Source organism: Panonychus citri, unplaced genomic scaffold (genome assembly GCF_014898815.1).
Source record: "Panonychus citri isolate SS breed McGregor unplaced genomic scaffold, ASM1489881v1 Contig00109, whole genome shotgun sequence".
In the NCBI taxonomy this organism is placed as follows: domain Eukaryota; kingdom Metazoa; phylum Arthropoda; class Arachnida; order Trombidiformes; family Tetranychidae; genus Panonychus; species Panonychus citri.
The window spans coordinates 74595-97485 of record NW_026515514.1 but is presented as its reverse complement, the minus strand read 5'-3'; the positions used below and the strand labels follow the sequence as shown (position 1 = coordinate 97485).

Sequence of the window (22891 nt, the reverse complement as noted above, 5' to 3'; positions counted from 1 at the left end):
GGGCTGATATCTACATGAATCGATTGAAACTGAATCAGTGTTAATGTTGAAATTAAATTAAATTGTTGAAACTTTTTCCAATTCAGTTAGTATTTATCAACACCACCAAGTGAATGGTTTAAACATTACCAGGCACCAAAGTGACCAACACAGGCACTGAACTAATCGTTCAGTTTTTTTAAACAATTTGACAGTTTTTGTGAGTTTATTGGTGATTAGTGTTAATTGAGAGTAATCATGTTGACCGATCGAGCATCGAGCGACGATTGAGCAAAATTACAGGATGATTAAGTCGATTTGTCCTCGAATCTTACAAGAAGATACAATTTGAGGCCACTATCATCAACGATTCATGTTTGATTGTTGAGAAATATTCAATAGATTGTCCACCCAAAGACTTTGAGTTTGCGACCATTTTTAAATCATTCACGCAGTTGATTATAATCAATTAGAGATAAAGTTAACCCAGAGATATAGTATTTATCAATTTATATAAAGTAAACACAACTTTATCGAGTTTAATTAACAAAAATTGAAGAACTCAATCAAATTGTTTTGATTGAACTAAAGATTTATCAAAATTGGTATGACCTTTGCTCACCAGATGACAGCTCGTGTCGAACCAAATTCTGTTAAATCAACTTGATCATCTTAATTGTAAATCATGTTAATGACAAGATGTGATAAAAATCCATTGATAAGATCAAAATCAATCAAAGGTTGACTTGAATTATTGCCTCAAGTATAATTAGTAAATAAAATCCAAACTCTAAAATTGAGCTGAAAATTAAATTTCGGTGGCTCTCCCTTCGAGCGGCCATTACGCGACGAAAGGACAGAAAAATGCTCAGTGGATGAAGTTGATCTATTTAGAGTCTTAAGGAAGTATAATAAACTTTAAATCGTCAAATTATCACTTATCGGGCTATCGAGATATTCATTTTCAAACTTTTTCCTTCTAATTAGTTAATTAATAGTTTCGTCCTCAATCTTTTTACATGGGAAATTAAATTATTTTAAATTTTGCGCATTTTTCATTCTTATTTTGACCAATCACATTAATTGTTTACGGACCAATTTTGTTCAAATATAACAGGTCTCACTGTATTCAGTCATTATATTAGTACTATTGATTTCATCATCATGAACTTCTCAACAAAAAATTTCACTTCATGTAAACTCTGTGTGGACCACCCATTGAGTAGAGTAAGTATTCAAAGTCTTTATTATCAAAATACCCTAAATAACCTTCTCGAAATCTCCTTTTCTTTTAGTGGCTCAAAAGGATACGCTTTTTAAGAATGAAAGGAAAGTTTCCAAGTGAAAACGTGGAAAAGGATAGTAAAATGATTTCTATGGGATTGAAGCTGACCAAGGAGTACAAAGTGCCACCTTGCTCTTGTCATTTTAAAGTGCCTATTCCTGTAGATTACGATAAGTCGATGAGAGTTGCTGACCTTGTTTTTGGCGCTAACAAGTCATCATCTCGTCCACCCATCGTCTCCGAAATTGAGATATTAAAATAATTATGATTTCTTTTTACTCATCGATTCCAGGATTGATTGATATTATTAATAAGTGAACTTGGAAAACGTTTGATTTTTGAATGATTTCGAGTCCATTCAGTTTATTGATAACAAATGGTCATCAAATTAACAACTATTAAAGGTTATCACTATTAAATAATCAAATTATATTTGATGATTGGAAGATGATTATAATAAATGACCTTTCAAGAATCGATTTCGTTTCTCTTTCAGTCTTTTTATTTGAAACAATGAGATTAGATGAAGATGATTAAGATTAAGGTGATGTTGAGTATGACGATCAATGTTTGCATTTGTTGTACTCTGGTTTTCATCCGAATAGGAAGTCAAAAACATTTAGTGGAAGCGGAAATGAGTTAAAATAAATAACATTTTCTTTTTCTTGGTTCTCATTAAAAGCATGCAACTGGATTAAAATAACATTTTCGAAACATTTTCTTTGATCCTGTTCGTCTTGTTAGATCCATTTGTTGGCTTGACGATAATGAAGATTGATAGGAATCCACATAGACTCGGTTGGAACGAGAATTCTTATTATTATTATCCATCGCTTTGTGTAAGGCGCTGACAATTTTGTTCAATAACATTGCCGATCTTTTTAACCTCGAAGGTGCTTTTCTGTTGTTCATCATGTTCTCATGACATTCTGGACATTTCTTCATATTTAACAGAGAAGGAAAAAGAAAAAACAATTATTATTATCAATATTAATTAATAGAAATAAAAGAATCTTTGAATAATTGAAAATTCTTTCATATTAATCATGTGAATATAGAATTTTTCAGTAAATTGAATCTTTGGAATTACTATTGAATTGAAATTTGATTCAAAGAAGAAAATCTGAGATAATTAGCGGAAATAATTTCGATTCGAATTACAAAATTGTTCAGAATTCATTGGATCTACTGAATATTCTTGAGAAAATTTTTTTATCGTAATTCTAAAGGATAAAAAGTTTTTCTTTTTCTCTCTCCCATGAAAGAAAAGAAATTGATTAATATTCTAATTAACGAATATTTGACAATATTCTATTTACAATTGATTAGTTTATGTACAATAATAAGATTTCTGTTAAATTGATTGTTGAAAATTAATCAAATTACAATCAAATCAAACAATGAATTCTGGGTGTGAATGAAATAAGAAAAAGTTTATCATGAAAAAGGTAAAATCTATTTGATAATATCCATTATCGCCGTGAGTATATTAACAGTTAATAATAAAGGATTTGATTCTACCGAATCTTGATTGCTTCAAGCAACAATTAACTAATTACTTGCATTTAAATAATAATAATAATATGCTACAGATTAATCATGGAGAAATCAAATAATCAATAATAAAGATCAATATATAGTTGAGTACAAGTTAGATGATCAAGTTGATTAGTATTCACCGATTTGTTAATCAAATATTAATGAATTTCATTCAAATCAAATTGGTTAATAAACAATAATAAGTAACAATCAATCAATCAGTTTCCCTTTACACATTCAGATGATTAACAGAATTGGATTAACTTGTCGATAGTACAAGATAAATGTTCAAATCCTAGTACTAAGGATGAAGGTCATTGATATTAACGGTAAATTATTGATTCAATCAATTCTCATGAAAATAGTAATAATTAATTGAGATGATAATCATAATTATCCAACCAAATGATATAAATTATTAACCTTTAAGATTAAACTTATTGGTTGATTTGGTAACAAATAAGGTGAAAGTGTTAACATTAACACTAATTAACTTGACACTCACAATTAAGCCAATAATTTAATTATTATCGGAAATGAAAATTGAAGTGATTAAAGTTAATCATGACAATTAGGATTAAATTTGATGAGAAATTACCAATTTACAGTAACAATATATCAAAATAATGAATTTAACAACAAAATTAATCTAATTGTAAACAATTAGCCAGCTAATTAAGGATAATTAATCATTCACATGTTTTATATAATTGAACAAGTGTAATTTAATTTTCTCACTTTCATTTATAATCAAATTTTCAATGATTTAGATAAAGATACTTATTATTAACCTGATCAAGTTAAAATCATTACAATCAAATCAAAGCTGATTTTATAACAATCGTCATTATAAGTTTTAATTAAGATTAACCAATAAACAATTAAGCAAGTTTCTTCCCTGTTTTATAATCATTACCATCAATAACAAAATTCATCAACTGATTAACTTAATCAGTTGATTGTGGATTGAATTTCATAACGATTACAATATAATAATAGATTATCAATGAAAATTTCCAGGCTTCGAATGATAAACTTCCGTATCTTTTTTGGCTCCAAAATTATTAATAGTTAATTAAATAAGAGAAAATAAGATAATCTAATCGTTGGAGAATAATCAACAATTAATATATCATATATATATACGATGTTGATTAAAATTATCAATCAAATTGTACATTTGACTTTCTAATTTATATGCTACTTAGTTACTCAGATTTTCAATCTAATAATTACTGGAGTTGATCATGAATTATGATTATCCGGATAACTTAATAACCTTAACTAATTTTACCTACGATACTGAGTCTTAATCTGACAGATTATATTCAACAATTAAGCTGATAATTATTACCGCGAAAATAATAATGATAATAATTAATGATAATAGCATCTGATGATTGAATTGTGAACATTAAATCTTACTGATTATCCTTTCATGATGATTATTAATATTAATGGTAAATTAGTGATCTGATTGTGATAATTTAACTAACGAAACAATGTTCAAAGGCTATTACCATGGTACATGAATAAGATAATATCTTAATCTTAATTGTAATTGTAATAATAACGAGGATTATAAATGAGTTAATTATGATTTTGGTGTCAAGTATCTGGAAACAATTGTTACCATTTGACAATATTAACTTAACCTAAATTAATTGAGCTGTTAATCTAATCAATTTGTTAACATACATGACAAAACTGATCAACCAAAATTAAATCAGAAAATTGTTCATCTCAATCAATCAATTGTAATAACTATCGTTTAACTTTTCAAACCAATTATCGGACAATTAACTTGCAATTAAAATAGGATTAACTGTAATTATATTCAATTCAATATGTATATTCATGATTACAATTAAATTGTTGGGATCGTTGACTTTTAACAATTAAACTGTGGACAATAACGATGACAATTAATTAGATTAACTCACCTGATGGTTTGATGATGATGATGAGAGATCAATTTGATTTGATTGTTTGATAATCAACGATTTACTTTGTTGATTAGTTATTGGATTGATTAGTGATTTGTGATAATAATTATCGCCAGTTTTGAGTTGATTTAATTGGCCAAAATTTGACACTAAATTGAAATTACTCCGAGGCACCAATGGATTAGCCATTGTCACAAGGCCAAAGGTCAGGGTTAACCATGATGCCACAATATAATATAATGGAAAAGGCTTCATCAATAATTAAGCGTTAATTAATTATGAATGGATGAAAATGGTTGTAGTGTTTTTTTGGCTTTGTTTTAATTGGTAAAATAATATCAATTGGAACAATTTGAAAATCGAAAAATATTTTAACAATGGAAAAACTTTACGATTTTAAATTGATTGATCATCGATGAGGATCAACTGGTTAAATTGGGATTGGAAAATGTTAAGGGAGAAGTGCTATTAAGTGTAATTGTCACAATTAAATGGATTCAAAGACAATTGTCAAGTTAATATAAGATGTTGACGATGAGAAGATGATGATGAAAACGAAGGTAAAATAAGAAAAAGAATTAAAAGAAAGAGAAAGAGGAGGATGAGGTTTGGATGAGAGAATTTGTTTCTTTGAGTCAACGCAACAAGTGAGATCGATGATTAGGAAGATGAGAGAGAAGAGAGAGAGAGAGAGAGAGAGAGAGAACGAAGGAGAAATGAGGAGCTACGAACGAAACGTAACGATGGCGCGTTTACAATTAGTTATGGAAGCGAAAAATATTCGTGATTGATTTAGATGAATCGAAGAGATTAATCATATGATTAAGTGAAATTGATTGTTATTGTTTACATAGAATAACAATCTGAATGAGTAACATGACGATGATTAAATTGTTGACTTGTTGAGAAGTCGACGAAAGAATCAAGGTAAATTGGGAATTTATCATAATCGACAATTCTTTTGGCCTTTCCACTTCTTATATTCAGTATATTAAGAAATTCTCACAATTATATTGACAATTTTTTCATTCTCTTAATGATGAAACTCACCTATGACCTTGAAAATTGATTAGAATCAGACATTTTTTTTCTCCGTTCTTTTCTTCACAAATGAACATTTAATTGTTCGAGTTATTTTCGATAACGATGCCCTCGAGCAATGAAGACTTTCCTAATTTCTCATGGTCATTATCTCTATGATGATAATCATTACATCTGAAAGTTGTTATTAAACTAAATCAAATTGATAAACAATTAAAAGTGAAACTCTCAATCAAGATAATCAATTACACTCAACTAATTGTAAGTAAGTAATGAAAACAAATAAAAGATTTACACCTGATTAAAGAAATGCTTTTATTTACATTACATTAAATTGTTCAATTTGATTGCAATCCAATTGTAATTAATAGTTGATTATCACTAACCAATAACCTATGAAATACAAATAAATTATTAAAGTTAATGTATTCAAACAATTTAATAATAATAATTAACCATTAAATGATCAACCAATTAGCCTGAGGATATTTGCCATTTAACTTGAATTAATATTAACCATTACAATGAAGGAATGACATTAAGATTTGTGTTGATTTGACAGCACAATTAACTAATGATGATATTAAAATAATCAATTCTGTTTACTTACTAACTCACTTTAGCTCAATCCTTTTGTTTCTGTAAATTTTTTTCTCAATTCCAGTTGATTGTTACTATTTAACTCTAACAATTAACTAAACCCTTTTCTTTTGTATCGAGGTAATCATTATGTAGCCATTATCGAGCCTGTGGTGTTTTCATATTATATTGTTGTTATTTTCAACGAAATGGATGACGTTTGAATGATTTAAATGAATTGACTGGAAAAACAAGAAACACAAAGAAATTAATCTGATTGTTTATTGGGTAAATCAACTAATCATGATGATGATGATGATGATGATGATGCTTTTATAAATCAACCTACATCTTATTACAATTATCCATTAATCTCCCATTGACCCAACTCTCAACACGAATCAATTTCCTCTTATTGTATTTATTTAATTCACAATAGGACATGATTACAAATATAGATTCTAATTGTGATCAATGAGAAACTTTCATTTCAATAATTCATCACAATTTCGTATTCATATTTATAGTATTATTATTAAATTCTTGGAAAATTTATTCACCCATTTCAATAACTAATCAATTGTTTCATTTATAACAATTATAACAAATACAACTTTGTGTAATCATATTGATCAATAATCAAATTAAATTGTATCAAATGTATTGTGTCACATTGAAATAATTTGATGTTATTATTATTGATTTAGAATAGATTGTGATTCTCAGTTAATTTACAGACTCAATTAGAATAATTTAGTTAATTGTAACAGTCAATACATTTCACTTTCTGAGTTTCTTATGTATGAAACTGATCGGTCGTTCTTCAGGTCAGATTTTTTCGAGTTCAAGTTCGCCAAAGAAAATGTTTACGTTTCGTTTATAAGATTTTCCTTGGAACTTTTTTTTCCATAACATTTGACCGCTAAGTTGACCTTCTATTAGATAATCAATCGAAGCTGATTTGAGGTGAATACCGTTTTCAGAATCGGGAACTTATCAAGAACTTGATTTCAAGGAAATTGTTGATATTAGTTTTATCCTAATCTCGTTAATCTGAGTGTTTGATTGATTTGATTGCTTGTACATATTGACAGTTACGATCTTAATGATTATATAATGTTAACTGTTAAATGATAATCAACTGTAGGCATTATCATTGTGATTGTCATTTTTGTTATGGTTAAACAATCAAGTAAATCACCAAAATTGAATAGTTAATCACTAATGTTGAATGATAAGAAAAATAAACAATCAACCTTTACCTGAACAATTAGCTAACAAACAAAAAGTGAAAAAGTAAATGTTTCATTCCTGTGACCCTTTGATTAACTTTACAATTAATTAATCTGTTAATTATTGAGTGAACAAGTTGATTTAATCACTTGCAACTCACAAAAGATGTTAATCAATTTAACACTCACGTAAATTTAATTAATTATTCAAAGTATTTTTCACATACAGATTAAGATTATCTTAAAGTAAATAATTAATTATCTCTCACCTACAACTAAATTAAGTTGTATTTAAGAGGATCAATTGTATTTTCAACAATAACAATTAGTAACAATTAGTTTAATCAACAAACGAAATCAATTCTTAACTTGACCTTAACTGACCCTTGTCATTAATTACCTTTTGTCAATGAGAAAACAAATACAATTAGTATATCAATTATTTAGTATCTATGCAACAATTAAGCTCTTCTCTAATTAGTAATTAGCAATTAAAGTATTGATTTTATTGAATGTTGATTAAAATGAAAGGGAAAACTAATCAAATATGTAAATTATCAATCTTGTCAATTGTTTTAATTTTGATTTACAATCAAATCATAATTGGCTTTTATAGTTTAATGGTTGGACAAAATGAAATGAATCACTGATTAGTTAGTTAATTGTAAAGGTGAGTATAATTAATCTAGTATAAAAATGGGCAACACGGAAATTAAATTTTGTTAATTATGAAATTAGTTTATTAATCAATGGTAATAGTAATTTAGTTGTAATCATTTCCTTTTTCATGCTGATTAAAACTCGTTGTTTGATTGTTTAAAATACGGTTGATTGTTTTAAGTTTTGTTTTGCTTAATTAAAGTTAATCAAGTGAATCGATAACATCATCATAATCATAAGCAAAATGATCAAAAGTGTTTCTCGGTCAACTGGATTGTCTTCCGTTTGTTTAATTATTCTAATTGTTCCATTGATTCAATGTTCATCGATTGGAAATGAAGAAAGTTCAGTTGGACGATTTAAACGTAGCACCTTCACTGACATCGGTTCACAAGCTTCGGCGGAAGCGAAAGCTACTGCAGGTTCGTTTGTAGTCCCTCTTGAATATTTAGAAAAAGGGGGTAAACCCGGTGGTTGGCCTGGTGCTGGAGGTCCTGGTGGTTGGCCTGGTGCTGATGGTAAACCTGGTGGCTGGCCTGGAGCTGGGGGAAAACCAGGAGGTTGGCCTGGTGCTGGTGGTAAGCCCGGTGGTTGGGGTGGTGCTGGAGGTCCTGGTGGCTGGCCTGGTGCCGGTGGCTGGCCTGGTGCTGGTAGTTGGCCTGGTGGCCAGGGAGGCTGGGGTGGTAAAACCGGTGGATGGGAAGGTTGGGGTGCTGGTGGTTGGGACTCAAAAAGGAGGGCTCATTTGGTAAAATCATAAGTGACCTTGTCCCAAAGCTTGATAAGACTTTCGTACCAATTGAAAAACTCCTAACCTACGATGCCCTTAAGCCAGTCGCTGGTATTGTCGATGGAGCCACTTCTTCACTGTTTGGAGGGCTCCAGAAAGGTTTCGGTGGTAAAGGAGGCTTTGAAAAATCATTCGCTCCCGGAAACGATTATTCAAAATTCTTCACAACTTATTTAGCGACTGGTAGAGCTGAAAATCAACCGGACGGCGCTGCTATCAGCGTTGAATAAATCCTATTCTTCAATAAATTAAAATCTTTCTCCTTTATTTGCAATTAAAAATGTCAACCAAGAGATAATCAAATGATCACTTGTATTACAGTTAAGTGATATTCATTTTTAATTCATCATCAATTGATCAATGATCACTGAAATAAAATAGAAAATTTTTCCTTCCAATTTTAATTGACTCGAAATTATTTCGTTAAGATTAACTATAAGTTAATCATCATTTATTATATTTTATCACAAATGAATATCAATCCCAAAATTTAAATATTTTACACTTGGAAATACATCAAAGATTATTAAATAATAGATTCAATTAGAGATAATTTTCATAATCGCAGTAAATTTAATCATCTTCATGTAAATTGAAACAATCAGCAAGATAGAAACTTAATTTAGACAATTGCTTAATAGTATAATAGATTTAGACTAATAATTGATAACAGCATAAAAATTGATTGGATACTTTTCTAACTGTGTAAAGAAATTACTTGATATCGTTGACATTGTGCTTTTGATTAAGTTGATTAACAAGATTACGATTTTATGAAAATATTGTTTTAATGTTGTAATTCAATTTACGAAACAAATACAATCAGTTAATCATTGATTCTTTTCAGGTGGTTCGGTGCTTGGATTAGTTAACTCTTTCATTCCCTCGACAGTAGAATCACCTGCATTATCAAGCGTTTCACCAACGAAAGTTTTGGTCATTTTTAAAATCGCTCTATCATAATCCGCTGCTTGGTTCATAGTTTTGTTAACTGCTGGAGCATATTTATCGGCCATACTTTTCATCGCTGCTTTAGATTTTTCAATATTATCATTTTTCGCTTTTCTAGCTTCGGCTGATTGTTGAGGCGATTGTTTAGTCGATTGTTGAGATGTTTGTTGAGGTGTTTGTTGGAGTCGTGAGGATTGCGGGGTTCTGGACGATTGTGGAGACTGTGGTGATTGCGGGATTTCGAGGATTGTGTGGACTGTGAGGGTTGCGGAGATTTCAGAGGCTGATCTGGTGGGGTTCTTGAAGGTTGTGGTAACTGTGATGGTCGTGTTTTTGGTGGTTCCGATGGTTCCGATGGTTCAACTGGAACAGGAACAGGAACTGGAACTCGAACTGGTACGAAGTATTGCATAGGCATAGGCATTGGATTGGCGGGCGGTGGCGGAGGCGAAACTGTCAAATGGATCGTATGAGGGCGGCATCCATTGAGGAGCGGGCCTTGTAGTCCTTGCCAGAATCGGGGGAAACCGTAAAATCCGTAATCTGCCTTATTAGAATCCAATTTAATTGAGATGATAAGACAAACAATAAGCACAATATAAGTTGATTTCATGATTTTATTGTTTAAAACCAATTCAGATATAAATTCATCAACAAACTTTTGAAGTAATTAATTACAACTCTAAGCAACTAATAAGCTACGATTGATATTAACAATCGGTTCCGAAATGATTGAAACTTCAATTAGTCGATTTGATTTATCTAAAAAAACCGTTCAACAATAATCAATAGTTTTTGATGTAATTTGAGTGACAGTTAGTAAATTTAGTAAATATTATCCTTGTTAAACTTTTAATTTGATTGATTATCGCAACTTTGAAATAACCAATAGTTGATTAAAGATAATTATAATAAGCGCAATTAAATCAGTTGATAGATTACCAGGTAATTAACAAAACAGAAAGACTAATTGAATCAACTGATTACATTGTTATCAACTTTTCGTGAGTAAATATAATTAATACCAAAGAATCAGAATCAGTTTTAAGATAGATAATTTTCTCCAATTTCAACAATTAACAGATTAAAATGATTTACTCCAATAGAGAAAATCAATCTCATCCGAATCGATGAATGAATTAAATATCAATAATAATAATTTTGTTTTCTATTAGAAGAAAGAAAGAAAATTAAATTCAATTGTCTTCATAAGCATAATTAGTTGATTCTTTTGAATTGAATGATCACCATGATCACCATGATGGAAATAGATTGTGAGTAAAACAATAACAAGTTTATTTCTGTTTTGTTGATTGGTTGAGAAATTAAATGAACACGATATTCAATGATTAATTGATTACCATTGTTAATGGATAATTGTTTCAACAAGTTTCACAGAATAATGAATTTGTGAAGATTAAGATTATACCCTGAACATTAAAAGGTAAACATGATGATCAGGGTAAATGATAAAAGGTAAAAGAAAAGGTGTATTCATGTTAGCATATATTTAGAAAAGGTAAGATGATAATGAAGATAAACTTTAAATACGGAAGGAAATTGTTTTTTCCGGGCTGATTGTAGATTCTCAATGTTTCAACTGTATCCAAATTGTATCGCTAATTAAGTCACGGGCCAAAGGATAAGACCAAATAATTATCAATCGTTTGTAACATGACAATCATTGAATCTATTATTATTTACTCAAGGTCAACATTAGTGACAACTTTTCATTCCTAAACAATTAACTTTAATCATAAAAAAACAAACAAACAATAACAACTAAAGAGACTAATAAATAATAATATTGGTTGTAAATGCAACTCCCAACATCATCATTAGGAGACTTTAGGTTAACATTAACATTTGATCATTTGGATGACCCTTGATTGTTAATCATCACCATGATCATGATGACGATCATCATCATCATCATCTTATATGATACTCATTAGAACACAATGGAAGATAAATAATCCCAATGAATTGTTTTCGATTGAGATATTATCAACTCTAATAGAAGAAGAAAAAAAGTGAAAAAAAAGTTTGTTACGTCTCAACGATTTTACTATTACTTTTGTGTTCTAATCACAATTAACTTGTCAATGGAGTTTTTTTTTTCTTTCGCTTCTCCGAAAGTTCATCATCTACAATTTATCCACAATTCAGTCAACTGAGAATCTATTCTGATTAGGTTTTCTCTCTCTCTCTCTCTCTCTTTGTTTAAGTAATCAACTCTTTCTCTCTGTTTACTATTATACGTTATTACTATTATATTGCTGTGTTGGAACATTTTAAAGCCTAATTGTCGTGGAAATTTACGATTAATACTACTCAATTGGCGGAATTAATTGCAATTGATTCAATAAAGTTAAAGAAAATTTTTATTATTATCAACTCACGAATTGTTTTTTCTTTCTTTGGCCACTTTCATGTTGAGATAAATCAATAGAGAGATTTTATCACGATTAGTGTTGAACTAATTTCTTCTCCTTTTTTTAATCAATCAAAATCAATTTGATTCACAGAATCTTTAGAAAAATATATTAGTATTTATATGGTGTTGTTGTTATTATTATTATTATCACAATGGTATATTATTAGTTGATTGTTTGGGAGCGATTAATTAGCGGTAACTCCTAAGATTATTCCTGAAATAACACCGATTGTAACGACGGTGAGTATTATCCATAAGACGATTAAATGTCCTTTACAACAAACTGAATCATCGTAAATTAATGAATCAACTTGATTGGCAGAAGCAAGATGACTTTTAATGGCTTCAATTGGAGCTGATCCATGACCGGGAATCATAATCTGAGCTCCTGAGGGCACAAATGAAGTTGATCCATTATTATTATGGAACATGGTTCCAACGTAAGTTGGCATTGGAAGTTTGTTTGTCAACGATTTGCTAAAGCATTCATATTGGGCGATATTTGAAGCTCCTTGAGTCGCTAGTGCTCCTGGTTGGGGGACTGGTGGCCCTAAGCCGATTGCACTTGAGTTTCCAGGGTAAGCAATTAAGGGTGGTAATGAAGGGCGACGTAAATCAGAAAGTGAATTGAAACGTTTGACTGTGAGCATTTGCTGATTATGTACAGGGTGAGCTAGAAGAGATGCTGAGGTTGGATGATGAGGATGAGGGTGGTGATGGTGATGATGATCATATGGATGAGCAAGTTGATGATGAGATGCAATTGAAAGGTGACGAGGGTTGAGAGGAAGTGGGGGTAAAGGAGGTGGTAGGGGAGGACCAGGGATAATAGGTGATTGGTGATGATGAACAGGATGATTTGATCCATGAACGGGACAAGGTTCACCATCAAAGGTTCCCACTTGAGCCATTACTAGACCGGGATAACTTCGTGTTGACCTTAAAGTTGCCGTTCTTTGATAATTTCGTATGGGTCCTGGTCCATAACTGACAATTGATCCTCGATTAGTTGACAATTGGGGTATTAAATTTGATTGGGAATAATGTTTTGATCGTCGACGGTCAATTGTTGTACTATAAATGGATCTAATTAATGGTCAATGAAACGAGAGAAGAAGCAATAAAAAAAAAAGTTAAATTGATTAAACAGATTCCCGATTTCTCACAATTAAACTCTAATGATAAGACTCAATTTTTAGAAAACTTTTGCTTTTTTTTGGCTACTATTAAATTGATCTTTGATGATTATCCGGTTTGGGAAAAGTCTGAGAGCAGATTAAAAGATTTGCCTCAAGATATTATCATGCTGTTAATGAGATAAAGTTCTTATACTCTGAAAATGATGAGAGAATTCACATGAAAAATTGTGAATGAAAAGTTATGATAAAAGAGAGAGAGAGAGATTAAAGAAATGAAATGATGAATGATGAAGAGATGATGAGGGTTTCATGATAAAATATTAATTCATCTGAATAGGAATAATAGTTGATATGAATAATCGAGTAAAAAAAATGTAGGTAAATAAGGAAATGCGACTGAATGTAAATAAAGGTGAACATGAAAATTGGTCAAGTAGTTTGAATGTTATAATAATAACTCGTTAAGGTCAATGAGATCAATGTATTTAATTATATTTCGTTTACAATTAAATACAATGTAGGCCACTTTTTCCGTCTCACTTAACAACTATTATGAATGTTAATGGTCATCAAGTAGAAACAGCTAAGGGTCAGAACATTTAAAGAGCTTTTTTCAAGTTTATAATGAACAAGAAGAGAAAGAAAAAGAGGAAGATGAAGATGATGAAAAGAAGAGAGAGAGAGAGACTTGATAAGAGAATAGAAATAAAAGATTCTCTTTTTAATGAAAGAAAACAATGTAAAGAAAAGATGAATAATATGATGATGATGATGATTCGAAATAAGATGAATGGAGATAAATCTTACCCGTTGTGTCTTCGAGATGAAGAATGATGATGATGACGAACCATTGGGATTTCTTCACGATCATCAGAAGATGTGGTCAATACTGATGGGGATGAAGTTCGATGATTTAATGATGAGGGATGATGATGATTGTGATGATTAGATGGTTGTGTTGTCGGCGGTGTTGATGAATGATAACTGTGTGAATTTGAATGATAATGTTGTTGTTGTTGGTGTGGTTGTTGATGGTGGTGGTGATTGTGATGATTGGTTGAGATGACCGATGGTAATGGCTGGGGAATTGGTTGATAATAAGTTTGTGACATTAAATTTGTTTGTTGTGGTAAATGAAGTTCCCGGTGACGCCAAGCAACTGGAGTGCGAGGTAAACCAGTATCACTATCGACCAGGGGATCATTTGTTTTGGGTCTCATTTTGTTATATTATTAATTATCTGTTACGTTAAATAATCGATATCAATATAAACCAATCGGTTCAACAAACGGTACAATAAACACACACATACATACACAATTATCGCCACGTTGGAACGGTTTCACGTAGATTGTTATTATGATTAGAACAAGATGATTATCAACAAGATGAAGGAAGAACTTTAAGTTACAGGGTAATCAAAATGGAAGGAAAAACGCGTAAGTTACTTGAACAAGTCTTTCGTTCAACTGAAACAGGTAAAAGGTGGAATGAGAATGGGAACATACCCTTTGTGAGAGAGTAAAAAAGGAAACCAGTCTTAAGAATGAGAGAAAAGAGAGAGAGAGAGAGGTTAAGTCGTTAACCTTGGAGAGAACAAGTTGATGTTGAAATTAAATGAATTCTGAGAGAGTGAGAATGTAAATTGCAAAGGAGAACTTTATTGTTATTATCATTTATCAGTGGAAATTGATTCGACAAAATGAGATTTAATTTGGAGAGATCCATCATCTTCGCTAGTGATTATGGTCAGAACGAAAATATCATCAGCATTCAGCTTTGGTAGTTCTTTGATAACTTCCGATTTCATATGAAGTCGAATTGGAATATCTTCATCGGTGAGTTTCGATAGTTTGAGAAACTTTGCTAATGAACTTTTCAGATCAACTTCAGGTTCTGATTTTAATTGTAACTGAATTGACTTTGGGTTCATTATGATTGGTTTAACTGGTTTAGTTGAATAGTTGGAATTTCTTTGGATCAATGTTAACATGAGAATATCATGTTCGTCGAATTGAAGTTCACAGGTTTCATCCTTTTCTTTTTTCATTATTTTCTCGGGTTTTGGTTTGTATTCAGGTACCGGTGGAATTGTTGACACTTCGAGTCCAGTTTCCAAGACTAAACGACCTTTTTTCTCTTCATGTTTATCAACTGCCGTCTCTTTCGATTTAGTATAACTACTTCCTAAAGACGAATACCAACCTAATTGAACATTAAATCAAATAGAAAAAAATTGTTAATCGAATGAACGAAAAATGAGATTTGGACAAAAAGAACTTCGAAAAATACTTACTTTTCAAAACATTCGCTGAGATGACATTAACTAGAAGAAAGAGAGTAAATAGAACCGATTGGAAATTCATATTGAGCTGAGGAAAATTCGAAGAATAGAACAGAACAAAAAAAGAACTTGAATTCAAAGTTGTTCGAAGAAAACTTTAGATACTAATGAACATCTTCGAGGAAAATACCTAGACTTTTATACGAAAAGGATAAACTTTTTACACTCCCAAATTGAACTTAATTCGCTAAGGCCAATAGAAAGAAAGAAAAAGTTCAAATGGACAATAATAATAACCTAAGGGTCAATCGAATTGACCCTCAGAAGAAAAAGAAAAAGAAAATTAATCTTCAAGAAAAGTTAGAAAGTCGATCAGTTTAATTGATCGTTTAAACTATTTACTAAATAGAAACAAAATCCTCCACAGATTAACCTTAACTACCAATTGGTAGCCAACTATTAAACGGCACCAAATCAACCAATCAATCAGTCGAATCAGAAAATTAAAGAGAATAATTTAAATTTCAATTGTTAATTAAATTGCAAAAAAAGGTTAATCGAAACGCTACCTGGTCAATAGATGGCGTTGTTTTCTCATCAACTGTTGGCTGAATATTGTTAAGTCATTTTGATGAATTTAAATTTAAATTCATTACATTTTCTTAATTGTTACTGTTTGTTAGTTGATTGTTTTTAAATCGTTTTTGGTTTAATTGAAATTTTATTTTATTTATTGGTGAAAAATGTTGGAACCTTGTGATGGGTACGTGGATTTATTGGATAACCGGCAGATTTTGAAGAAAACTCTAGTTGAAGGTAGGAAGGATCGAGCCAGGCCCGAGAAAGGTTGTCGTGTTAAACTTAATGTGACAACCAAATTGAAAGATTCTGGTGTTAAAATTGATTCTGAATGTTATGAAAATATTGAGATATTTGTCGGTGATTGTGATATAAATCATGCCTTGGATTTGGTTGTGCCTCATATGAATGAGGGTGAAATCGCCAATGTTTTTGTCTCTGCTCAGTTTGCTTATGGTGAGAAAGGTCGAGATCCTGATGTCCCATCTGATGCTCTTCTAGATTTGACCATTGAAGTTGTTTCAATTGAACGGTTTAAAGAATTAACTGAACTCGATTCCATGGAGAGAATTAAAATAGGTCAGTAAATCGAATAAGTCACTTTCATTTGTATACAAAAAACACAAAATCCATTTTGAGTAATTCTCTTTTTCTTTTCTTTAGCTGAAGGTAAAAAGGAAAAAGGTAATTTCTACTTCTCCCGAAGTGAATATTCAAATTCTATTGCCCTCTATAAACGAGCTATTGAATTTCTTGACATCGATCCATCAGAAATAAAGGATAATGGAGAGAAGGAAAAAGTATTGAAAAAACTATCCGATCTACAGGCGAGTTGTTACAATAATTTGGCTCAAGCTCATATGAAAAAAAATTCTTACGATGCTGCATTAGATTCTGTTAATGCTTCGTTAGCAATAAATGATAATAATGTTAAAGCCCTGTTTCGAAAAGGTAAAATTTTATCTGCACAAGGTAATTTCCAGGAAGCACTGGAAGTATTTAAAGAGGCAGTAGCTTTAGATCCTGATTCTAGTTCTCTCAAAGCTGAATATGAGACAATATCTTGGGCTTATCAGAGACAATTGGAAGAAGAGAAAAACAAGTTGGAACCTTATGAAGGGTATTTGGATATATTGGATAACCGGCAGATATTGAAGAAAACTCTAGCTGAAGGTAGGAAGGAACGAGCCAGGCCTGAGAAAGGCTGTCGTGTTAAACTTAATTTGACAACCAAATTAAAAAGTTCTGGTGCTAAAATTGATTCTGAATGTTATGAAAATATCAAGATATTTGTCGGTGATTGTGATATACACCATGCCGTGGATTTGGTTGTGCCTCTTATGGACGATGGTGAAATCGCCAATGTTATTGTTTCTCCTCGGTTTGCTTATGGTGACAAAGGTCGAGATCCTGATATCCCACCTAATGCTGCTTTAGATTTGACGATTGAAGTTGTTTCAATTGATTGGGTCGAAGAATTAAATGAAATCGATGCCATGGAGAGAATCAAAATAGGTCAGTTAATCAAATATATTTTCATTTGTATACAACAAAAAAAAACATCCAACACAAAAATCCATTCTGAATAATTCTCCTTTTCTTTTCTTTTCTTTTCTTTAGCTGAAGGTAAAAAAGAAAAAGGTAATTTCCACTTCTCTCGAAGTGAATATTCAAATTCTATTACCCTTTATAAACGAGCTATTGAATTTCTTGACATCGATCCATCGGAAATAAAGGATGATGACGAGAAGGAAAAAGTATTGAAAAAAATATCCGATCTGAAGTCCAGTTGTTACAATAATTTGGCTCAAGCTCACATGAAAATGGATGCTTATGATGCTGCATTAGATTCTGTTAATGCTTCGTTGGCAATTGATGAGAAAAACGTTAAAGCCTTGTTTCGAAAAGGTAAAATTTTATGTTCACGAGGTTATCTTGATGAAGCACTGGAAGTATTTAAAGCGGCGACAAGTTTAGAGCCCGATAATCGTCTCATCAAAGCTGAATACATGCAAACATCTAAGGCTTGTCTCAGACAATTGGAAGAGGAGAGAAAAATGTTTAAAAAGATGCTCCAATTAGACAATAACAAATCAACTGCCGTTAAACCAGATAGTAAATGGTACACACCTAAAACTTTAATTATTCTAACATCGATTGGTGTTGCAGCGATTGGAGCTGCAATTTACCAAATTTATGCTTTTTGATGAGATTGTATTATTAACCAACACCTACACTAATTCATTTATCATTCCATATTCACTTTTACTTTACTTTACTTTTGCTAATTAGTCATTGAATAAACGTCACTTGTTGATATTCGTTATTAATGATGCGTTTCTTTTCAATTTTTTCAGATTCATGAGTGAGATTAAACAAACAAGGAATAATCAGAAGATTAGTTGGTATGATGGAGATAATTAAAAAGTGAATATTCGGGCTGAAACATCGTCAATTAACCAATCAATGCCTTGCAATAAATTCTCACCCGAATAGCCTGAACATCCGATTATTTTGTAATGACGATTCTTGAGAGATCCTAATTCTAGAATTTGCTCAATTTGTTGTGAAGATAATGAGCCAGGAATGTCTTGTTTGTTTGCGAAAATCAAAAGCGTTGAACCAAGTAGCCTTTCCTCTTGTAGTAACGCATGAAGTGACTTCTTACAATCCGATAAACGCAAAGAATCAGCACTATCAACAACCCAAATTAATCCATCAGTTGACTCGAAGTAATTTCGCCAATAAGCTCGTAAAGAACTTTGTCCACCAATATCCCAAACATTCAATTTAAATCTAAATTGGTAAACAAAAGAAAAAGGTAATTTTAACCAGACCAAAACAATTAACAATTAACACTGAGAATTATTATTTTTTTTATATTACCCTTTGTGGTCCAAAGCATAAATATTGAATCCCAAAGTTGGAGATATACTTTGAATATCATCATTGTTGAATTTTTTGACAATTGTTGTTTTTCCAGCATTATCCAAGCCTCTATTTTGATAGAAAAACAAAACGAAAAATGTTAATTAACTAATCATCTTTTTTATTTCAATCAATTCAAAATACTAACAAAAAAAAATACTCACAATACCAATAGACGAACTTCACGTTCCTTTTGTTTTAATTTCTTCAATATATTCAACAAAACCATTGTAACAGCATAATCAACAATCCAAATTAAATCAATTAACAATCACTGACAATTAACACCAATTAATTGATCAAACAAAAATGATCAATCAAAATTAAATTGAAAATCATTTTTATTTATGTTTACAAATCTCGTAGCTAAGCAACGAAAAGCGCCAAATTTAAATTTCTTTTCTAATTTCAACTTATCAAATTTTTTTTTCATTCTCAGAGTTGTTATGAGATTATTTTTACTTTATAATGGAAGATTTTTTAAGAATAAAATATCAGTTAAATGATACTTGAACTAATATTTTTGGTAAAGTGAAATGATTCTAATTACAACAAGTGATTTAAAAGCTGAAATTGGAAAAGATGAAGTTAATTGTTAAATGAAATGGGAAATAACAATTGAATTTATTGTTACAAGTTCCTTATTTATATTGGTAAAAATCACTGCAAATGTTAATCTACTCAAACGAGTTTTTTTCCCATTCTGGTTTCCTTAAAGAAAAACATTCAACCAGAATTCAGGTCATTAAGTTTCCTCAATTAATGTCGTCATTATCATCATCATCATCATCGTCATTGTTTAGACAGATTTATTGATAGTGTTGATTCAGATACGATTCTGTTTTTGCAAAGTGAATAGTTATTGATGACGAATTAGAAATTGGTGATTTTTACCATTGAAATTTAACCGAAATTCATGATGAGTTCAAGTGCCGTTAAAATGGTTCTGGATACAAGTTCATTGGATGATATTCTGTGTCTACCTCGTGACTGTCCACTCGATAAGTATCGTTCTAAAGCCTCATTTGATTGGAAGAAGATGAAATTATTATTGGAAGGTGAATCGGCGATCAAATTGAAGTATAAAATTTGGTCAACAATGGAATCAGATGAGATATTTCAACAGAAACCATGGACTGAAAGATCTCGTCATGAGGAAAGACGGATAACATTCATGAGAATGAAGAAATTGAATGAATATCAATTTCTAAAAGATGAAGATATGATCGATGATCCATTTCTGGTGCCCGCTTTTATCGCTTCACTAATGCAATATGACGCAAGTTTATGTGGTAAAAAGGTGATGGCTCAAGATAATTTTATCCAAGGCTTAAAGATCAGTGGATCAGCTCATCACCGACGATTAATCAATGAGATTGATTCTTTCAATGCTTTAGGTGCATTGACAATAACCGAGATGAGCCATGGATCCAATATAAGAGCAATTAGAACTCAAGCAATTTATGAACCATCGAGTAAACAATTTATCCTTCATACACCAGATATTGAAGCTACCAAAGTCTATTCGGGAATTCTTGGTCAAACAGCGACTCATGCAATCGTTTACGCTCAGTTAATTACTCCTGATGGTCAATCTCATGGTCCTCATTCATTTCTTGTACCAATTCGTGATAAGAATACACTTTTACCTTATCCTGGCCTGAGAGTTGGTGACATGGGACCGAAAGTGGGCATGGAGGGAATGGATAATGGTTGGATTATCTTTAATCGATACAAAATTCCGAAAGATTCATTGATGAACAAACATGCAGATATTTCTGAGGATGGAAAATATATCCTTCGAACTCAAGATTCGAGGAAAGATTTGGTTCATCATTGGAATATTATCGCTTGGAAGGATCTTCATGACTTACACTTGTACACTTGATCTTCAACAGGCAATTACGATTGCAATCAGATATGCTGCCGTTCGTAAGCAATTTGGTCCTCCAAGTGAGTTAATCAACAAGAAACAATCAAAGAGTTTTACTAATTGTTTACTCTTCTCTTAAAACTTTCCTCAGGTTCAAATGATTCGGAGTTGGAGATAATTGAATATCCAGTTCACCAATGGCGTTTATTTCCGTATTTGGCCTCGTGTTTCGTTTATCAAGTTTTTTTCAATTCGTTTTATGAAGATTTCATTAATCTCTATGCAGCTTCAACCTATGGTTTATCCTCTGATCTTGATTTGGCTTCATCAGGTTCAGAGATTCACGCGATAAGTTGTGCCTCGAAAGCAGTTACATCATGGATTGGACGGGATGGAATTCAAGAATCACGAGAAGCATGTGGAGGCCATGGTTACCTTAAATCGTCCCGATTAAATCAGTTACGTGTCGATCATGATGCTAACAATACACACGAAGGTGATTGTAATGTTATCCTTCAGCAAACATCAAACTTTTTACTTCGACTTTACGATCAAAAGAAAAGTTCAACTTCGTTCAAAATCTCATCACCATCGGGATCGGTTAATTTTATCGATAACATTGAAACCATTTTATCTTCATCATCATTTCCACCTGATAACTTATCCTCACTTTCTTCAATAATCTCAATCTATCATTTTCTTGTTTGCTATTTACTGAAAACATCAAAAGATCGTATCAATGAGAGTATTAAATCACGAGGAGGACAATTAACTAATCCAAGTGCTGACGATTTATGGTTCGCTAAAGCAGAGAATCAAATTTACCTACGAAACTTGTCAATCTCTTATTTTGAATGTAATTCATTGGAAAGATTTAACTCCTTTGTATCTCAAGATTTTCTACCTGACAATTTATCATCGATTCTAAAAAGATTAGGATTAATTTATGGCCTCTGGTCATTGGAAAAACATTGGGCTAACCTTTGTATCTCTGGTTACATTGAAGCGAAAAGTAATTCAATTGATTCAGCTCGATCTTTATTACAACAATTATGTTCATCAATCAAAGACGAAGCAGTTTCTCTGGTCGATTCATTTGCACCAACTGATTTCGTTCTTAATTCAGTTCTAGGAAATTCCGATGGGCGAATCTATCAACACTTATTTGATTCCATCACGAAAGCCGATAAATCAGAAGAAAGGCCCGATTGGTATCAAGAATTTACCATAAACAAACCGAAATCACCAATTCGATCGAACCTCTAATCTAAAATCAATTTGATTCCAATAAAGATTTTATAATTAAACTAATGATCGTAATCAAGTGAATTGTTGTCATCAGATTGGAAGATAAAATGAATGAGAGAGAAAGGAAGAAAATTCTTCTGGCAATTTGAATAAATAGGAAGATAATTGTTCGATGGAGCGTAAATATCCTTGGTATTGTTTCTAAATATTCGCATGACCAGAGGAAAAGAGAAAAAAAGTTATCGAGAGAAAATGAGAATTTTTTTCCCTTTGTAAGAAAAAACTTCTATTAAAGAAAAAAGGAGAAACTGGTTAATTTACAATGTTTACTTTTCGCTTTAACAACAAGAGAATTTAATAAATCACGAATTTCATCTAACTCGATAAGATCTACTAAAAGG

The 22891-nt window shown here is 31.3% G+C and overlaps 8 protein-coding genes and 1 long non-coding RNA gene across 12 annotated transcripts; 4 read left to right on the top strand and 5 right to left on the bottom strand.

The window, feature by feature from the left end:
* Positions 1 to 904: 904 nt before the first annotated feature.
* Positions 905 to 1743, top strand: LOC128389609 (uncharacterized). Its single transcript, XR_008325480.1, has 2 exons — positions 905 to 1206; positions 1275 to 1743. It is a non-coding gene; the product is annotated as an uncharacterized LOC128389609 (long non-coding RNA).
* LOC128389608 (uncharacterized) lies at positions 1713 to 5379 on the bottom strand. The gene is made up of 2 exons (XM_053349221.1): positions 4747 to 5379; positions 1713 to 2203 (listed from the first exon to the last, which is right to left on the bottom strand). The coding sequence occupies exons 1-2, from the start codon at positions 5002 to 5004 to the stop codon at positions 1940 to 1942; spliced, it is 522 nt and encodes a 173-aa protein (XP_053205196.1). The 5' UTR covers positions 5005 to 5379; the 3' UTR covers positions 1713 to 1939.
* A 2923-nt stretch (positions 5380 to 8302) lies between these two features.
* Positions 8303 to 9449, top strand: LOC128389635 (uncharacterized). 3 transcript variants are annotated; one of them, XM_053349257.1, is made up of 2 exons: positions 8303 to 8731; positions 8819 to 9449. In XM_053349257.1, the coding sequence occupies exons 1-2, from the start codon at positions 8506 to 8508 to the stop codon at positions 9019 to 9021; spliced, it is 429 nt and encodes a 142-aa protein (XP_053205232.1). In that variant the 5' UTR covers positions 8303 to 8505; the 3' UTR covers positions 9022 to 9449. The 3 variants fall into 3 exon arrangements, with proteins under 3 accessions (XP_053205232.1, XP_053205231.1, XP_053205230.1); XM_053349256.1 differs by having other exon boundaries at positions 8303 to 8752; positions 8822 to 9449; XM_053349255.1 differs by having other exon boundaries at positions 8305 to 9449.
* Positions 9450 to 9881: 432 nt separating this feature from the next.
* LOC128389597 (putative uncharacterized protein DDB_G0290521) lies at positions 9882 to 10615 on the bottom strand. The gene is made up of 2 exons (XM_053349210.1): positions 10260 to 10615; positions 9882 to 10206 (listed from the first exon to the last, which is right to left on the bottom strand). The coding sequence occupies exons 1-2, from the start codon at positions 10613 to 10615 to the stop codon at positions 9882 to 9884; spliced, it is 681 nt and encodes a 226-aa protein (XP_053205185.1).
* A 1855-nt stretch (positions 10616 to 12470) lies between these two features.
* Positions 12471 to 15051, bottom strand: LOC128389630 (inactive histone-lysine N-methyltransferase 2E-like). Its single transcript, XM_053349249.1, has 2 exons — positions 14386 to 15051; positions 12471 to 13525 (listed from the first exon to the last, which is right to left on the bottom strand). The coding sequence occupies exons 1-2, from the start codon at positions 14796 to 14798 to the stop codon at positions 12625 to 12627; spliced, it is 1314 nt and encodes a 437-aa protein (XP_053205224.1). The 5' UTR covers positions 14799 to 15051; the 3' UTR covers positions 12471 to 12624.
* A 168-nt stretch (positions 15052 to 15219) lies between these two features.
* Positions 15220 to 16278, bottom strand: LOC128389633 (uncharacterized). Its single transcript, XM_053349253.1, has 2 exons — positions 15875 to 16278; positions 15220 to 15783 (listed from the first exon to the last, which is right to left on the bottom strand). The coding sequence occupies exons 1-2, from the start codon at positions 15942 to 15944 to the stop codon at positions 15251 to 15253; spliced, it is 603 nt and encodes a 200-aa protein (XP_053205228.1). The 5' UTR covers positions 15945 to 16278; the 3' UTR covers positions 15220 to 15250.
* Positions 16279 to 16482: 204 nt separating this feature from the next.
* Positions 16483 to 18938, top strand: LOC128389626 (peptidyl-prolyl cis-trans isomerase FKBP8-like). Of its 2 annotated transcripts, XM_053349245.1 has the most exons (4): positions 16483 to 17020; positions 17105 to 17956; positions 18062 to 18563; positions 18799 to 18938. In XM_053349245.1, coding segments are annotated over exons 1-4 (1770 nt in total). In that variant the 5' UTR covers positions 16483 to 16605; the 3' UTR covers positions 18800 to 18938. The 2 variants fall into 2 exon arrangements, with proteins under 2 accessions (XP_053205220.1, XP_053205219.1); XM_053349244.1 differs by lacking the exon at positions 18799 to 18938 and having other exon boundaries at positions 16486 to 17020; positions 18062 to 18771.
* Positions 18761 to 19715, bottom strand: LOC128389634 (ADP-ribosylation factor-like protein 2). Its single transcript, XM_053349254.1, has 3 exons — positions 19534 to 19715; positions 19328 to 19438; positions 18761 to 19237 (listed from the first exon to the last, which is right to left on the bottom strand). The coding sequence occupies exons 1-3, from the start codon at positions 19596 to 19598 to the stop codon at positions 18862 to 18864; spliced, it is 552 nt and encodes a 183-aa protein (XP_053205229.1). The 5' UTR covers positions 19599 to 19715; the 3' UTR covers positions 18761 to 18861.
* Positions 19716 to 19934: 219 nt separating this feature from the next.
* Positions 19935 to 22806, top strand: LOC128389625 (peroxisomal acyl-coenzyme A oxidase 3-like). The gene is given in 3 exon segments (XM_053349243.1): positions 19935 to 21190; positions 21192 to 21322; positions 21394 to 22806. Coding segments are annotated over 3 exon segments (2151 nt in total). The 5' UTR covers positions 19935 to 20285; the 3' UTR covers positions 22509 to 22806.
* The last annotated feature ends 85 nt before the right edge of the window (positions 22807 to 22891 follow it).

What these genes read in the sequence shown, in the direction of transcription:
- LOC128389608 (XM_053349221.1), bottom strand. Translation starts at nt 5,004, where the DNA reads ATGAAGCCTTTTCCATTATATTATATTGTGGCATCATGGTTAACCCTG. An exon ending in CATCATCATCAAACCATCAG is followed by an intron (nt 2,204 to 4,746) that starts GTGAGTTAATCT and finishes TTAAATATGAAG; the next exon opens with AAATGTCCAGAATGTCATGA.
- LOC128389635 (XM_053349255.1), top strand. Translation starts at nt 8,506, where the DNA reads ATGATCAAAAGTGTTTCTCGGTCAACTGGATTGTCTTCCGTTTGTTTA.
- LOC128389597 (XM_053349210.1), bottom strand. Translation starts at nt 10,615, where the DNA reads ATGAAATCAACTTATATTGTGCTTATTGTTTGTCTTATCATCTCAATT. An exon ending in AAATCTCCGCAACCCTCACA is followed by an intron (nt 10,207 to 10,259) that starts GTCCACACAATC and finishes ACAATCGTCCAG; the next exon opens with AACCCCGCAATCCTCACGAC.
- LOC128389630 (XM_053349249.1), bottom strand. Translation starts at nt 14,798, where the DNA reads ATGAGACCCAAAACAAATGATCCCCTGGTCGATAGTGATACTGGTTTA. An exon ending in TCATCTCGAAGACACAACGG is followed by an intron (nt 13,526 to 14,385) that starts GTAAGATTTATC and finishes ACCATTAATTAG; the next exon opens with ATCCATTTATAGTACAACAA.
- LOC128389633 (XM_053349253.1), bottom strand. Translation starts at nt 15,944, where the DNA reads ATGAATTTCCAATCGGTTCTATTTACTCTCTTTCTTCTAGTTAATGTC. An exon ending in CTCAGCGAATGTTTTGAAAA is followed by an intron (nt 15,784 to 15,874) that starts GTAAGTATTTTT and finishes ATGTTCAATTAG; the next exon opens with GTTGGTATTCGTCTTTAGGA.
- LOC128389626 (XM_053349244.1), top strand. Translation starts at nt 16,606, where the DNA reads ATGTTGGAACCTTGTGATGGGTACGTGGATTTATTGGATAACCGGCAG. An exon ending in CATGGAGAGAATTAAAATAG is followed by an intron (nt 17,021 to 17,104) that starts GTCAGTAAATCG and finishes TCTTTTCTTTAG; the next exon opens with CTGAAGGTAAAAAGGAAAAA. An exon ending in CATGGAGAGAATCAAAATAG is followed by an intron (nt 17,957 to 18,061) that starts GTCAGTTAATCA and finishes TCTTTTCTTTAG; the next exon opens with CTGAAGGTAAAAAAGAAAAA.
- LOC128389634 (XM_053349254.1), bottom strand. Translation starts at nt 19,598, where the DNA reads ATGGTTTTGTTGAATATATTGAAGAAATTAAAACAAAAGGAACGTGAA. An exon ending in GAAGTTCGTCTATTGGTATT is followed by an intron (nt 19,439 to 19,533) that starts GTGAGTATTTTT and finishes CTATCAAAATAG; the next exon opens with AGGCTTGGATAATGCTGGAA. An exon ending in TATGCTTTGGACCACAAAGG is followed by an intron (nt 19,238 to 19,327) that starts GTAATATAAAAA and finishes TTACCAATTTAG; the next exon opens with ATTTAAATTGAATGTTTGGG.